The 17,381-nt window shown below is 36.0% G+C and overlaps 1 protein-coding gene across 16 annotated transcripts in view; it reads left to right on the top strand.

Moving 5' to 3' along the window:
* Positions 1 to 17,381, top strand: part of ZNF148 (zinc finger protein 148) — a 149,539-nt gene that overhangs the window by 95,809 nt on the left and 36,349 nt on the right. For all 16 annotated transcript variants that reach the window (XM_063807060.1, XM_063807059.1, XM_016941824.4 and 13 more), the window contains 2 exons: positions 167 to 290; positions 1,605 to 1,688. In XM_063807060.1, the coding sequence (XP_063663130.1) occupies positions 167 to 290; positions 1,605 to 1,688 (208 nt within the window). The remainder of the gene's footprint in view (positions 1 to 166; positions 291 to 1,604; positions 1,689 to 17,381) is intronic.

Here is a 17,381-nt window from a genome sequence, read left to right as displayed (position 1 = left end):
AATGATAACATTATTCTAATAGTCTTTTCAAGATCATTTAAGAACAAAATATTTCATAATCTGTGGCGACTGTTGTTTGCATTATCTTTTTTTTAAAATTACTATTTAATTACGTTTTAAAAACTTATTTCTTTTGTTTTTGCCTTTTTTTTTTTTTTTGAACTAGATCCTTACAATAAATGAGGATGGATCACTTGGTTTGAAAACCCCTAAATCTCACGTTTGTGAGCACTGCAATGCTGCCTTTAGAACGAACTATCACTTACAGAGACATGTCTTCATTCATACAGGTATTTCTTGAATTAAAATGGGCTTGTGGCCATTAAAGTTATTATCTTTGTTATTTTCATCTTCGTGTAACTGTCATTCATTCCTAAGACCATAGCTAATCTGGCATTCCAAATCAGAGATTTTATAGGCCAGAATGTCAGAAGGAAACCAGGAAAAACTCTGAAGTGAGAAAACAATTAGCATGGATGTGTAAAATTAATTAAATAGTCTTAATTGGACACCTGTTTGGCTTAATGTGCTCCATTTAGCTAGAGAAATGATTAAAGAATGTATTATTAAAAGCCTGTTTATCAGTGTTCATTTTTTGTATGTGCAAAATGTCCAGGCAGAGTTTAAAACATGGATTTGGAAATCAAATATAAATAAATGATAGCTAAGATAATGAAATTGTAGAGAACAGTATTAAAGATGACAGACCTTTGGGTAAACAAACTAGACATGTAAGATGAAATGAGGAAGAAAAACAGTTATAAGGGAGATTCATTGAACTAGGAAAATAGTGTCCCAGAAGCTAGTAGAAGATAGAATTCCAAGCAGGATGTGACCAACAGTGCCAGTGCCCTAGGAGGATAGAGGTTAGAGAACCAAGAAAAAATCTTTGGAATAAATAGCAAGGAGATCACAAGTAGCTTTTCAGAAAGCAGAGTATAAGGGTTAAACCGCAAGTGGGCAGTGAAGAATTTGACTTAGAGTAGACTACTCTTTTAAGGAGGTGTAGTGAAAGAGAAGGAGAGAAAGTACTAAGGTAGAAGTGTTTCAGGACTGAAACAAGGTTTCTCAGCATAGAGCAGGCCAGAGAATACTTTCCTTAAAAGGAAAAGCCCCAGCAGAGAGAGAAAGTTTGAAGAGACAGGATCTTTTAAAAAAGGGATGTTTAGAAAGTTCTGAAGGCTCTGAAGAAAATGTGTAAAAGGGCATAAATGGATGGTTAACTAGGGAGAAAACAGGATGGGCGCACCTTCTTCCAGATAAAAAGGAAGAAAAGATGTTTAGGACACGTGAGAACCTGTATTTCTTTCTCACCCCATGATGTTAAAATTCAATTTTAAATTGTTTTATTTATTTCCTTCCCCCCCTTGAATATATAGATCAAATTTAATCTCATTTTTCTGTGATTGTGAGAATATGAATTTTTAAATCCTGGGAAAAAAATTGAGAGGACATAAAATTCTGTTAATAACATTAAAAATTTGTATGGCTATTTTGTAATTTTCCAAAATTTGGGCATCTAAGATTTTTCTTTCCTCAGAAACAGTAACTAAAAACCATTGTTTTATTCAGTAACTAATTTGTGGATGTGAAATTATTTTAAGGTGAAAAACCATTTCAATGTAGTCAATGTGACATGCGTTTCATACAGAAGTACCTGCTACAGAGACATGAGAAGATTCATACTGGTGAGTGTTAACCACCCTTACTAGGTTCATGAAAATGATTATTTCAAATGGAGGGAAGAATTTTTAATAAGTGGCAGTGACTTGCTGCCATTTCCATTGGTTTAGACTATAAATCACAGATTATCTTTTTTCTCCCTTCAATAAATCAATGTTAACTGTTAAGACTTAACTTTAATGTCCAAGCCCAAGAAATTACTTTGAAATAGAGTTGCATAATAACCTAAAATATATGTTTAAAGTCACAAAAGGAAGGAAGATTTTCTGAAATTGCTATTTCCTTAGGTGTTTACTGAACTCAAAATTATCATTAATTAGTCTGGGGTAGGAAGCAAATTCCTGACTCCTAAAGCAGCAGTACAATTCATTCTCTTTCTTTCCCTTTCATGTATATACCTTACCCTTAGACATGTAATCTTAAAAAGTTGAGAACTGCCAATTTCTCAGTCAAGTTATTAATGATTTAGAAATTAAATATTCTAGAGGATTACTATAAAGGAACACATACCGTAAAAACCTAAGTCTCATTTTAGAGCAAATATTTATTTGCATCTATTTTTGCCAATGGTAAAACCAACTTTTATAAGTAACTTTGATTTAGTAGTCTGTTGACTTTGCCTCTGTTGCCTCTAAGCATGTTGAAAAGTGTTTCTTTAGAATTGATTTCCAGTGTTTTGCTTTTTGTGATGGAATAAAAGCAGAGTTGGTAAATTTGTATAACTTTGAATTTTACATTTGAATAGAATTGAGAATTGTGATAATATGAGAATATTGAAAATATTTAAGTTCTTCGTATTTTTCTGTTTTAAGTACTCAAGCAAGTACCTGCCCAGTGTTGTTATTTCGATGTGTTCTCATGGGACCTGCAGTATTTGTGAAAGGACAGTTTGTCATATAGAAACAACCTTTTCTGTCTGATAACTTTTTTTTCAATTTTCTTTGCCCCCAAAAAGAAGCCTGAATGTGTCTGGTCTGCTTAAATAAAACTTTAACTGGGCTGGGCTCAGTGGCTCATGCCTGTAATCTCAGCACTTTGGGAGGCTGAGGTGGGCGGATCACTTGAGGTCGGGAGTTCGATACCAGCCTGACCAACATGGAAGAAACCCCGTCTCTACTAAAAATACAAAATTAGCCGGGCGTGGTAGCACATGCCTGTAATCCCAGCTACTCGGGAGGCTGAGGCAGGAGAATTGCTTGAACCCGGGAGGCGGAGGTTGCGGTGAGTCGAGATCGCGCCATTGCACTCCAGCCTGGGCAATAAGAGTGAAACTCCGTCTCAAAAATAAATAAAATAAATAAATAAATAAATAAATAAATAAATAAAACTTTAACTGTGCAACATGTCTGTATGCTTGGATGTTCTACTTTTTAACAATCATTTTGCACATTACTAGTTTCAGTTTTTTAAGTAAACGTATTCATCTCTTTTTATTAGAAGGGGCTATACTAGGCACTGTGGGAGAAAAAACTTTATAGATTTTGTGTGACTTATAGCTAAATTTAAATTCCTATATAACAATAAAACCTGATCAGATACAAATGAAAGTGATTATTTTTGTGTGTTCTTAATACCTAATAGGTTTTGATATTTTACTCATTCATTCAACAAAAATTTATTGAGCATCCAGTGTTTTTCAAGCACCAGAAATAGATAACATAAGGCAGTTTCTTTCTTTGGAGTTTACGTTCTTGTGGAAAAACAGACGTGGAAAAACACACATATAAGCAAGCACAGTGCAGTTAAGTGTTGTAGAATTTTATACAAAATTCTCAAGATACTATTGTGCCCTGAGGAAGAGACACATGTGCTGTCCGTTCTTAGGGAAGGTGTCACAGAAAAGCCACATGAGGCTAAGTTAAGAATATATGTGCGTGGGTGGGTGTGTATCTGAAAAACATATTTTTGAAACAATACTTACCTTCATTGCACTGTGATATTTTGTGTGTGAGTATGAATTCTTTTTTTAAAAAAGTGCTGGTCACAATCCTGTAATCAACTGCACTAGACCATGGGGAATCTTGGATTTAAGCAGAGTATAATGGGTTGTTAATGTTTGTTTAGAATTTACTAAGTACCAGAAAACTGTGTTAAATATCTCATTTAGTCCTCACATTAATCTTGAAAGGCAGGAGTTATTACTATCCCCATTTTATAGATGAGGAGGTAGTAAGAAGTGCACATAAGTCAAGGAACTTTCCCAAATGTATATATCTAATAAATGATGGAACCAAGATTTCAGCTCAAGCCTCTGTGAGTCCAGAGTACACATGTGAAATCACTGGCTATGCAGAATGGGACTAGAAGCAGAAAGTTATATTTGGGCCTTTTTGAGTTTTTCTTGCTCTGTCACTAAGCCAATTATGGCTTAGCCTTCCTATAGGTATAGTAGCATCTAAAAGTGGTAGAAGCAAAGGCTGGAGTTCTCATGTTAGAGAGAACAGTGTAGAAGAAGATAAGGAGTTGAGAGGAACCAGGGCAAAGCAATCACTAGGGTTCCTTAACAAAGAAAAGTTCTTTTGAAGAGAGAATCAATTCTGCCCTATTGTTCCCTCCCTACTAGGTGGAACTGATATAAGGGGATAGTTTTCCCTTCTTTACTTCGTATTCTTGATTCTTTTTATAGATTCTTTTTAAAGACAGTAAAATGTTTTTTGTTAAACCTATTTGGGAATATATATCTAGAACCACAAATAGGTCTCCATCATTTATTATTCTGTTCTTACTGTTCTTCCTTTCATTTTCTAAGTGACTTTTATTTTTGGAAGAGGGTAGTGCCCTGAAGTTTGCCCATGTGAAGGCTTTCTTTATTTGTAGGCCCTTAGTTTAGAAGAATGCATTTAAATAGTTACGGCATTTAAAAAGATTTTCCATATTTTTATCCATTTTTAAATTGTCAAATGAGTAATGAGTCACCTAACCGACCCTCAAAGGTTGGTGAAAACCATCTGCCCTTAAAGGCTCCATTTTCCATACATCCTTCCTTCTCCCTTTAGGTCTCATTATACTGTCTTCTCCTGTTCCCTCAGGCCTCCAAGCCCATTCTCTGTCCCTTTGCAACATAGTTAAAAATCATTACTTGCTTGGTAGCTGTGGCCAACAATAAAGAAACCTGTGTCTTATTAAAACCAAGAACATAGTTGATTTGGTTTCAAAAGGAAAAATTTTTAATGTGCTCTAGACAGGCTACTATTTAATTCCATTTCCTACATTTGGGCTTGTCTATGAAACACCATTTTAGGGGAGAGTACTTTTTCATCCAGAGGCTGATCCCTGAAATTCTGGTTTAAGCTTTATTCCTTTAGACTATGGCACTGAAAACTGCCACATTGTAAATATCCTCAGGACTGCTATTTTTGGCAGTTATGGGAGATTTACCTTTTTTGTGAATATTATATTTTTTGTGAATATTACAGATCCTTTATTTAGGTGATGTTTTGGATGTGAGAGAGAAGATGAGGATTTGAGGCTAAGGTCGAAGATAATTATAATTGATCATTTTGTTTAGGGCCAGGATTACTGATCAAGCGCATATCAAGGTTAAACATTTATCATCATTGGCAGATTTTCTTGTGGATCAAGTACTTTTGTCTGACGTGCCCTTTCCTTGTCTAAGGTGCCTATTTTAAAAATGCATATATAGAATAAATGTTAGAATGGCATATATCCATAGTTGTGTTATTTTCTTCTCACCCCATGAGCATTTTACTCTAAGAAACTGCCAGTCTTATCACCAAGAGGGATTGAGGAGTAAAAAACTTAAGTACAATTTTTAATTTTATTTTTGTAAATTCCTCTAAATAGTAAGCCACAGAATACCTATCCTGATGTTCTGTTATACAAATTATGGTAGCTTTTTAGTTATGCCAGTTTTCATAATTTATTTTTTATTTCAATTAGTAAAAATGTTACGAAGCTATTTCTATAGGGAAGTTTTTATAAATGATTCTCCTCCCGGCCGGGTGCGGTGGCTCACGCTGTAATCCCAGCACTTTGGGAGGCCACGGCAGGCGGATCACGAGGTCAGGAGTTTGAGAACATAGTGAAACCCAATCTCTACTAAAAATACAAAAATTAGCCAGGCGTGGTGGCACATGCCTTTAGTCCTAGCTACTCGGGAGGCTGAGGCAGGAGAATCGCTTGAACCTGGGAGGCGGAGGTTGTGGTGAGCCGAGCATGCCATTGCACTCCAGCCTGGGCAGCAGAGCAAGACTCCGTCTCAAAAAAAAAAAAAGATTCTCTTCCCAAAAAAAAGAGATTTTTGAAAAAACTAAATCACTCAGAATTATATATGTTCACTAGGTTTCTTTTTCCATAAGGTTCTTTTTTAAGCCTTTAGTTCTTAGATGTATACAGTTCTCTCTGTAAAAATATAAAAACACTGGAAAACCTGTCATCTAAGTTAGTGTTCTTCATGCCTGAAAACACAGCAGTCCTCTTTTTCTCTTTACTATGACTTTTATTCACAACTGTATTAAATAGCTGAATAATAACAGCATCTTATTTTTGTAAACCAGTTGGGCTAATGGGGTGGGGTTAGAGAGAATGTTGATTTACTCTTGACTAACTTAGCTTAACCCTTTATATTTCCCTTAGTATGGTTCAGTTATCGATAAAAATTAGTTTTCTGCTCACATTTTTCAAGCCCTAATTTATAGTTAATTAGCTCTAATAGAGAAGTCTTATGAAAGAAAATGTTAAAGACCTACTTAGAGTTTAACTCTTAATTTGTGAGGATGAAGGAAATGAATACTGTTTGTGTAACTGAGAATGTTGTGTGCACTACAAGCTCCTGGCATTGTGATTGCTGAAGCCCAGACTGCACTGGCATGGACAGAGCTTGCCAAGGAAGTATTAAGCAGAGAAGTATGGATTGCTGGGACTGACATTTTCTGCTTTATCAAAGCTTTTAGAAACCAATTTTTTTTTATTTGCAAAGCTGTTAATAATTCATACTAAAAGATTGGTTATACATAAAACATATAAAAGCTTAACACTATATATCAAAATATCCCAATAAAGACATAAAAGAGATCATTTATATGTGTGTATATATGTATATAATTAAAGTATGGTGTAATTAAATATATAAATTGATAAAAACCTGATATATATAAAAATATTAAACCATACTTAAAATTTTTTTTGTTTAGGAGGATAGGGGAAGTCATCCAGAAGATTGATTCCATTTTATTATTATGTCTTACAACAGAAATATGGCAAATCAGAGGCTTTATAATGAAAGTTGCCCAGTTTTCAATTAAGTGTATGTATTTTATGTATGAGTATCCCTACCCCTCAAATCTATATAGAATGTTTTTGTTAGTTCATAGCAGCTATATTTAAAAAAGATGTGTAGCATTTGTTTTAACAAGTCTTTAACAAATTGAGACTTGGTTGAAGTGGTCTCATTCTTACATATAGTCATTGAATGAATGAACATGTGAATCATGTGACTCACAATTTGATGAAGCATATGTCAGATTTCCAACACAATGATGCAGACAACCTGTGCTTTAGAATTTCATTGAAATAGACCAGACAATTCAGATTGGTGTCTTCATGGAAGAGATAGAACTTAAGTGATCTCAAGAGTGAATTTGATTTAGGCTTTGTAATCCATGTGTTGCATGGGAGTCAAGTGTCATCACAGGAACCATAGGTAGTAAAGCAAAGGCATGATGGAAGCCAGGACCAGAAAGAAAATCTACAGTGTACTGAAGGAAGTTGGGAATCGTTGGGCGAGAAGAGGTAAACAGATACTCAGATAATCGATTCAGAAACACACACAGGGTAGCAAGTTAAAACTGAGGCAGACAGGCAAACACCCAGACAGTTGCAGATGCTGGACAAGAGGCCAAGCAGTGTGTCATATATCCTGGCTTAAAAGAACCGGAAGGAGGCAGGTACTTCATTGCAGTTTAAAAAAACCTAGCAATTCCTAAGAATTCATGATTATCATAAACCTAGTGATACTCAAGTAAATTTATTGAGTACCTGTTCTCCACCAAGCACTGTAACCCAATACATAAATTATCTCACTTTATCCACACAGCAGTCCTGTGAGGAGGGTACTGGTATTCCTGTTTTACAGATAAGGTTCAAAATGATTAAGTCACCTCCCTCAGTGCGTATAACTGGTAAATAACAATCTAGCTCTTCAAAGTTTGTGCCCTTAACCAATATGCTGTTGAAAGGGTAGATCAAGCACCAAGGAAATTTCGAAGTGACATCAACTTTTGGTTTTAACTAGGGAGATTTTTATTTTGTTCAGGTAAGGGTAAAGCCAGTCCTGAACCTGGCCTGTAGCCTATATGTATGTAGCCTTCTATGCTTCACTGAAACGAAGTCTGTGGGTGTAGGGGTAAGACCGGATTTCACAACGGAGTGGGCAGAGGCAAGATGTGCATGTAAATGGCCATTCTGAGGAAAGCAGGAAGGACGGGGAGAGTGGGGGTGAGGAGATAAGTCTAGAAAGCTTGATTTTGGAATTGCATTGTCTAGCCTTGATGCTAAGCTAAGGAATGTCAGATTTATCTTGTAAAGCATTATAAGATACCAAGGCATTTAACTGCCATGTTAAAAAAAATACTGTTTTGTGAGGAAAGTTGGAAATTTGGAAAATAAGTTACTGTTAATCATAACTAATATGAAGAAAATTGTATAATATTTAATATTTTTATGCTAAAATATTTACTCATAATTACAAATGTATTAATCAAATTTAGGTATTTAAATTTTTTTAAAACAAATGGAACAACATAGTTAAGCTTTAAGGAATGTAATATTACTTTAGCTTTGGTCAGTTTGAGAAGTAGGCAAAACTTAAATACTTTTTTTGTTTTCAGAGATGAAGTCTCCCTCTGTTGCCTAGGCTGGAGTGCAGTGGCATGATCATAGCTCACTGCAGCCTCCACCTCCTGGGCTCAAGCAATCCTCCTGCCTTAGCTTCCTTGAGTTTCTGGGACTACAGGTGTGCACCAGCATGCCTGGCTAAAGTTATTTTTCACAGTAGTTTCTTATTTTTCTTATTTGTCCATAGTATGGTTTGGTTTGCCTTTTTAAAATATTTTCAAAAACTGTAGAAAATGTACTCTGAAACAAGATAAGTTTCTCTACTCTTTGACTTGTTAACCTGCCTTCCTTTAATGTAGGGCCCCCTGAAAAATTATTTTACATTCTACAGAAGATGAAACATTCATTCAGTTGGGTCTAGACATAATGCTTTGTTTTACAAATTATTTCACACCATGTTCTTTTGGAAAAATACTCAATTACTTCTTTAAACTCAAACTCCTGAAGACCTCAGGATTTTTGAATATTGGAAGCACACCACCATGCCTGGGTAATCTTTTTTAATTTTTTGTATTTTTTTTTTTTTTAGAGATGGAGTCTCCCTATGTATCCCAGGCTGGTCTGGAACTCCTGGGCTCAAGTGATCCTCCGATTTTGGCCTCCCAGAGTGCTGAGATTATAGGCCTGAGCCACTGTGCCTAGCTTCAGTGTGCGTTTTTAATTATTCCAGAAAATATACTCAGTTTACTCTTAATTACCTAGGAGTGAATTGATGAGGTCATAGGTTAATTATTAAACTTTTTTTAATTAAAATTTTTACTTTAGATTCAGGGGGTACGTATGCAAGTTTCTTACAAGGGGATATTGCATGATTCTGAGATTTGGGCTTCTATTAATCCTGTCACCCAGACAGTGAACATAGTACCCAATAGGAAGTTTTTCAGGCCTTTCCCCCATTCCTTCTCTTCTTCCTTTTGGAGTCCCTAGTGTCTATTGTTCCCATTTTTTACGTCTGTGTGTACCCAAGATTTAACGCCCACTTATAAGTGGGAACATGTGTTATTTGGTTTTCTGTTTTTTATGTTAATTCACTTAGGGTGATTGACTCCAGCTGCATCCATGTTTCTGCAAAAGACATGATTTTGCTCTTTTTATGGCTGTGTAGTATTCCATGGTGTATATGTACCACATTTTCTTTATCTAGTCCACTGCTGATGGTTACCTGTGTTGATTTTGTGTCTTTGCTTTTGTGAATAGTGCTGCCATAAACGTATGAGTGCATGTGTCATTCGGTAGAATTTTTTTTTTCCTTTGGGTATGTACCCAGTAATGGGATCGCTGGGTCAAATGGTAGTTTTGTTTTTACTTCCTTGAGAAATCTCCAGACTGTTTTTCACAGTCGCTGAAATAATTCACGTCTACCAATAATGTATAAGTGTTCCCTTTTCTCTGTAGCTTCGCCAACATGTTTTTTTTTTTTTGACATTTTAATAATAGCCCTTCTTAGGGGTGTGAGATAGTATCTCATTGTGGTGTTCATTGTTTTTTTTTTTTAAAGATGGTGTTGCTGTGTCACTTAGGCTGGTGTGCGATGGCATGATCTGGGCTCACTGTGGCCTCAACCTCCCGGGCTCAAGCGATCCTCCCACCTCAGGCTTCTGAGTAGCTGGGACTGCAGGTGCACACCACCACTTGCAGCTAATTTTTGCTTTTTTTTTTTTTTTTTTTTTTTTGGTAGAGACCGGGCTTCACCATGTTGCCCAGGCTGGTCTCAAATTGCTGGGCTCAAGCGATCCACCTGCCTTAGCCTCCTAAAGTACTGGGATTACAGGAATAAGCCACTGTGCCTGACCTTTTTCATATGTTGACTGCTTGTATGTCTTATTTTGAGAAGTGTCTGTTCTCATGTCCTTTGACCAGTTTTTAATGGGGTTGTTTTTTGCTTGTTGATTTAACTGCCTTACAGGTTCTGGATATTAGTTTCTTGTTGAATGCATAGTTTGTAAATATTTTCTCCCATTCTGTAGGTTGTCTGTTTACTCTGCTGATTCTTTTGCTATGCAGAAACTCTAGTTTCTTTAAGTCCTACTTGTCAATTTTTGTTTTTGTTGCAGTTTTTTTTGTAGAGATCAGGTCTTGCCATGTTGCCCAGGCTGGTCTTGAACTCCTGGCCTCAAGCAGTCCTCTTACTTTGGCCTCCCAAAGTGCTAGGATTGCAGGTATGAACCACTATGTCCTGCCTGTCAGTTTTCATTGTTGTTGCAATTGCGGGACTTAGTCATAAATTCTTCGCCAAGGCTTATGTCTGGAAGGGTATTTCCTAGGTTTTCTTCCAGGATTTTTATAGTTTTTGTTTTACATTTAAGTCTTTAATTTGTCTTGCATTAATTTTTGCATATGGTGATAGGTAGAAGTCTACTTTCATTCTTTTGGATATGGTTAGCTAGTTTCCACTGCACCATTTATTAGGGGTCTTTTCCCCATTGATTATTTTTTGCCAACTTTCTTGAATATCAATTGGTTGTAGGTGTGCAGCTTTTTTTTCTGGGTTCTCTATTCTGTTCCATTGGTTTGTGTATCTATTTTTGTACCAGTACCATGCTGTTTTGGTTACTGTAGCCTGTAGTATAGTTTGAAGTCCTGGTTTTGTTCTTTTTTGGCTAGGATTGCTTTGGCTTTTGGGGCTGTTTTTTTTTTTTTTTTTTTTTTTTTTTGGTTCTATATAAATTTTAGAATAGTTTTTTCTATGTCTGTGAAAAATGATATTAGTAGTTCGATAGGAATGGTGGTGAATCTGTAGATTGCTTTGGGAAGTATGGACAATTTTAATGTTATTGATTCTTCTAGTTCATTAACATGGAACTTTTTTTCGTTTGTTTATGTCATCTATGATTTCCTTCAGCAGTGTTTTTTAGTTCTTCTTATAGAGATCTTTCACCTTCTTGGTTAGATGTATTCCTAGGGTATGAGTATGTGTGTGTGCATCTAGTGTAAATGGGATTATGTTCTTGATTTGCCTCTCAGCTGAATGTTATTGGTGTATAGAAACGCTGTTGATTTTGTATCCTGAAACTTTACTGAAATTGTTTATCATGTCTAGGAGCCTTTTGGCAGAGTCTTTAGGGCTTTCTAGATACTGAATCATATGGTCAGCAAAGAGAGATAATTTGAGTGTCTCTTTTCCTATTTGGATGTCTTTTATTTCTTTCTCTTGCCTGATTACTCTGGCTAGGACTTCCAGTACTATGTTGAAGAGGAGTGATGAGAATAGGCGTCCTTGTCTTGTTCCAGTTCTTAGGGGGAATGTGTCCAGCTTTTGCCTGTTCAGCATAGTGTTGATTGTGGTTTGTCATAGATGGCTCTTATTATTGTGAGGTATGTTCCTTTGATGCCTAGTTTTTTGAGGGTTTTTATAATGAAGGGATGTTGGATTTTATCAAAAGCTGTTCCTGTGTCTATTGAGATGATCATATGATTATGTGATTTTTGTTTTTAATTCTGTTTATTTGGTGAATCACATTCATTGATTTGCATATGGTGAACCAGCATTGCATCCCGGGAATAAAGCATACTTGATCAAACTGAATTAACTTTTTGGTGTGCTCCTAGATTCAGTTTGCTAGTATTTTGTTCAGGATTTTTGCATCTATTTCCATCAGGGATGTTGGCCTTTAGTTTTGTTTTTTTTTCCCCCGTTGTGTCTTTGCCAGATTTTGGTATCAGGATGATACTGGTTTTGTAGAATGAGTTAGGGAGGAATCCCTTCTCCTTGATTTTTTGGAATGGTTTCAGTAGGATTGGTACCAGCTGTCTTTTGTACATTTGGTAGAATTCAGCTGTGAATCCATCTGGTCCAGGGCTTTTTTTTTTTTTTTTTTCTTTCCTGGTTGGTGTGTTTTTTATTAGTGATTTAATTTTGGAACTCGTTATTGATCTGTTCAAGGTTTGAATTTTTTCCTGATTCAATCTTGGGAGGTGTGTGTTTATAAGAATTTAACTATATTCTCTAGATTTTCTAGTTTGTGTGTATAGGGGTGTTCATAATAATCTCACTGGAGCTTTTGTATTTCTGTGGGATTAGTTATAATGTCACTTTTGTTGTTTCTGATTGTGCTTATTTGAATCTTTTTCTTTGTTAATCTAGCTAGTGGTCTGTCAATCTTGTTTATCCTTTCAAAGAACCAACTTTTTGTTTTGATTCTTTGTATGGTTTTTGGGTCTCAGTTTCATTTCTACTCTGTTTTCTTTTATTCCGTTAGCCTTGGGATTAGTTTGTTCTTGTTTTTCTAGTTCCTTTAGGTGTGATGTTACATGATTAATTTGAAATCTTTCTGTCCTCTTGATGTGGGAGTTTAGTGCTATAAACTTTCCTCTTAACACTGCTTTTGCTGCATTCTATAGATTTTGGTAGGTTGTGTCTCTGTTTTCGTTTGTTTCAAAGAATATTTTGATTTCTGCCTTGATTTCATTGTTTATCCAAAAGTCATTCAGGAGCAAGTTGTTTAGTTTCTAGTAATTGTGTGGTTTTGAGGGTTCTTCTTGGTATTGATACCTATTTTTATTCCAATGTGGTCTGAGAATGTGCTTGGTATGACTTCCATTTTTTTGAATTTATTGAGACTTGATTTATGGCCCAGCAAGAGGTTGATCTTAGAATATGTTCTGTGTGCAAATGAGAAAAATGTATTTTCTATGGTTGTTGGGTAGAGTATACTGTAGAGCTCTATTAGGTCCAGTTGGTCAAGTGAGAAATTAGACACTTGTCCAGAATTTCTGTGTTAGTTTTCTGCCTCAATAATCTATTTAAGGCTGTCAGTGGGATGTTGAAGTCTCCCATTATTGTATGGCTGTATACATCTTTTCCTAGGTTTAGACGTATTTGCTTTATGAATCTAGGTGCTCCAATTTTGGGTGCATATATATTTAGGATAGTTAAGTCTTCTTGTTGAATTGAACCCTTTATCATTATAAAATGACCTTCTTTGTCTTTTTTTACTGTTGGTTTAAAGTCTGTTTTATCTGATACAAGAATAATGACCCCTACTCTTTCTTGTTTTACATTTGTGTGATTAGTTAAAATTAAAGAGACAAGTGCATTCATTAAAAAAACAAAATGACTGCAAACACAAAAAGAACAACCTATTTGTTGCTGTTTGAAGACACACAGTATTCTATATGGGCCTATTGTACTTACATAATGGAGGAACTCTACCTTAAAAATCAATCATATATATTCTTTCCCACTTCATCTCTCTTCACCTTAAAAATCAATCATATATGGTCTTGCCCACTTCATCTAACTTTTAGTTCTTTATCAGTGGATTGAGGGGGAGGACGTGGAGTTTGATCCACTCTAACTCTAGAGTCCTGAGAAAGTCTAACTTTATCCCAATAGAAAAATCTTGTTGTGCTCTACCTGTTCTTCAGACATTTTGTTTTCTTAAATGATATTTAGGAGAAATAGACAATGGACTTATAGGAACCTGAAAGGTATTATTTTAAAATGTTAGGATTCCGTGACAAATCCAAGGGAGTTTGGCTTATGCAGAAGCCTTTGACAAAAATGCTAGAGACTGGCTGGGAAACTTTTGAGGTGCTGTTATTAAGGAGATGCGATGCCAGGCAAGGCTGAAGAAGCTCTTGATTGTTACAGGGTGAGTGGAGGCTAGCTACTAAAAGCAATACTTGATGCTATGCTTTAATCATCCAGACTTCAGCTAGATTATTTAGTAGGAGAATTTGCTCAGTGTCTAACATTATCTAGGCCTTTTCTGATATTAAAAAGTAAAAGATTGCAGTGAAAAAATAAGCAGTAGTAACAGACTATCTTAGCAGAATAAAAGTATTTTTGTTCATTTTCCACCTTGTATTTTATGTGGTATTTTGTATTCGAAAGCTGTTCTTGGAATATTGTGTATAAACTTGAAGTTTACATGAAATCATTACTCTTTTGAACTGAGAGTTAAAGCTACTTACTCTATAACAGCCTGGATATATTCACTCAGCAGCGTTTGGGTTGTAGATCTAATTAATTAGCCATTAAATTTTTTTCCCCTGAAGGAAACTAACTTCTGAAACTAATCTCAGTCTCTCTTTCCCCTGCCTCATTGAAATGATTGTTTAATGATGAGATTTCTTAGGAATACTACTATCATACTCTAGCAAAGTATATTTTATTAAGTGATGAGGTTCTGAAAAAGACCTGAAGACTGAAAATTGAATGAAATGGACATGAAAGGCATTTCAGAGGAAAAATAATTACAGATGAAATTTAATAGTAGTTTAAACAGGAGAAATTGGAGTGAAACTAATATAGGAGAATGGCTTTTAAACTTTTTTTGATGGAACTCTGATTCTCAAATGAAATCCTACATGGTATCAACATCAATAGTCAATTAAAAAACAAGGCAGATGATTTCAAGTGGTTTTCCTTGGCTATTGATGAGTTGACAGATGGTACCAATTACTATGATCTGTTTCTATCCACTTCTGACACCAAGTGTGTGGGTTTTTCCTCATACCAACAAACACTTCTCCAACTCTTTGGACACCAGCCGGCTGTCCTATTATACAGTTTAATTAAATGCTGACACTAACTACTTGGAGTTAGCATCAGATCCTGCAAATTAAGGGCTCAGTCCCACAGGGCTGCCCCCTCTTCGGATGCCAATCACAAGTTTAGGCCTCTTGTACTTCTGACCAACTGGCTATAAATCATGGGGGGAGGGAGTTTGGATAATTTGCTATAACAGTTTACAGAACCCAGGAAAGCGCTTTACTTACATTTACCATTTTATTACAAAGGATTCAGATGTACAGCCAGATGAAGAGGGTCCACAGGACAAGGTCTGGAAGGGTCCCAAGTACCGGAGCTTCTGTCTTGTGGATTTAGGGTGTGCCACCATCCTGGCACTTGGATGTGTTCACCAACCCAGAAGCTCTCAGAACCTCATTACTTAGGGGCTTTTATGGAGGTTAGTAATGTAGGCATGATGGATTGATTATTAACTCAGTTTCTAGCCCTTCTTCCCTTCCTGGAGGTTGAGGAGAATGGGGCTGAAATTTCTAGGCTTCTACTCAAGGCCTTGTCTTTCTGGTGACCAGCCCCTATCCTGAAGCTATCTAGGGTCCCAGAAAGAGTTGCCTCATTAGAACGAAAGAGGCTTCTATCACCCAGGAAATCCCTAGGGTTTCAGGAGTTCTGTGTCAGGAATAAAAGACACTGCTATCACTCAGGAAATTGAAAGGATTTTAGGAGCTCTGTCAGGAATCAGGGACAAAGACCAAATATTAGAACAAAAGATGGTTTTATCACCCCGATCACTCAGGAAATTACTAGAGTTTTAGGAGCTCTTTGTCTGGACCTGGGGACAAAAATTGAATGTATATTTCTTTTTTTTTTTTTTTTTTGAGACAGAGTCTTACTCTATTTCCTAGGCTGGAGTGCAGTGGCACAATCTTGGCTCACTGCAACCTCAGTCTCCCGGGTTCAAGTGATTCTCCTGCCCCAGCCTCCTGAGTACCTGGGATTACAGGTGCATGCCACCACACCCGGCTAATTTTTGTATTTGTAGTAGAGACAGGGTTCCACCATGTTGGCCAGGCTGGTCTCGAACTCCTCACCTCAGATGACCCACCCGTCTTGGCTTCCCAAAGTCCTGGGATTACAGGCTCGTGAGCCACCGTGCCCAGCCTAAATATATATTTCTTATACTACAATATTACCCTGTTATTTACTCAAGAAGTCAATACTAGGTTTGAAGTGACTGAAGAATTCGTCTCTGTGCAACAACTATAGGCAAGAATAGTTTCAAAATGGAATTATACACTTTAAATGGATGAATGGAATGGTATGCAACTTAAATGTCAAGGTGTTTTCAAAAAAATGAGTAAAGAACTTGATAAAACATTTTAATATAAACTGAAGTGGATCTGCTAAGTTGTGTTACAGCGAATGGTGGGGAAAAAATACATGTGGAACAGAATAGTTTAGTTGAACTAATTTACAAAGCTTGAGAAATACAAAGCATTTAAAGTTTATGGCCTTTCATGTTAGTATTTGTGACCAGTACTTTGTGAGAAACATTTGAATACATTATGTGTCATTGAACCAATAGTGTCAATAGTGAACTTCATTTGCTCTGGTGGGCTTAACTATTATCAGTGTTCCGTGAATTTCTGTCAGCTATGGAAGCTGAATGTTCTGATTTACTCTATTATATAGCAGTTTAATATCTTAGAAGTGGTAAAGTCTTATTGGGAGCTTTTGAATGTAAAGCCAAAATTAAACTTTTTCTGAATTAATATCACCAATCTCAATCACTGAAGAATAGCTTTAGAAATTAGCTTCTGCTGAAGACTTGAAAATGTTTCGTAATAAATTCAGCCTGTTATTACAAGGGAAACCAGTGTTTATATGTGAAATTTCTCCCATGATAAAGTTATCTTGACAGCACCTAATATTGAATCACAAAATGCTGTTTTATGTACTTCCTATGCTATCAGAACAAGAAGCAAAATCTCCACTCTCACACAAATAGGCAGTGGATATATTTTCCAAGCTCAAACTACAATTTCGTCAGATTTTGGACCTTGATGCAAGTGCAAAGAAAGTTTTCATATTTCAGAATCCACTTAATTGTGCAACTCTGCCTACTCTTTAATTGGAAGTAGTTAATGTCCAGTGTAATACATGATAAAAGGCAAATATCAGGGATCTAATAAAATTTTCTGTAAATGCCTTCCAAGTGGTGAATAATGCTTGATAAAATCACATTTTCATGGATTGATATCAGTATCTGTCTTTGTGACAAGACGGTTTCAAAGATGAAATGCATAAAATCTCATTGCAGATCAGCATTAACATACATTTACAATTGACTTTAATGATAGGGAATGCTAAT

Source organism: Pan troglodytes, chromosome 2 (genome assembly GCF_028858775.2).
Source record: "Pan troglodytes isolate AG18354 chromosome 2, NHGRI_mPanTro3-v2.0_pri, whole genome shotgun sequence".
NCBI classification, from domain to species: Eukaryota; Metazoa; Chordata; class Mammalia; order Primates; family Hominidae; genus Pan; species Pan troglodytes.
This window is presented reverse-complemented; position numbering and strand designations above follow the sequence as displayed.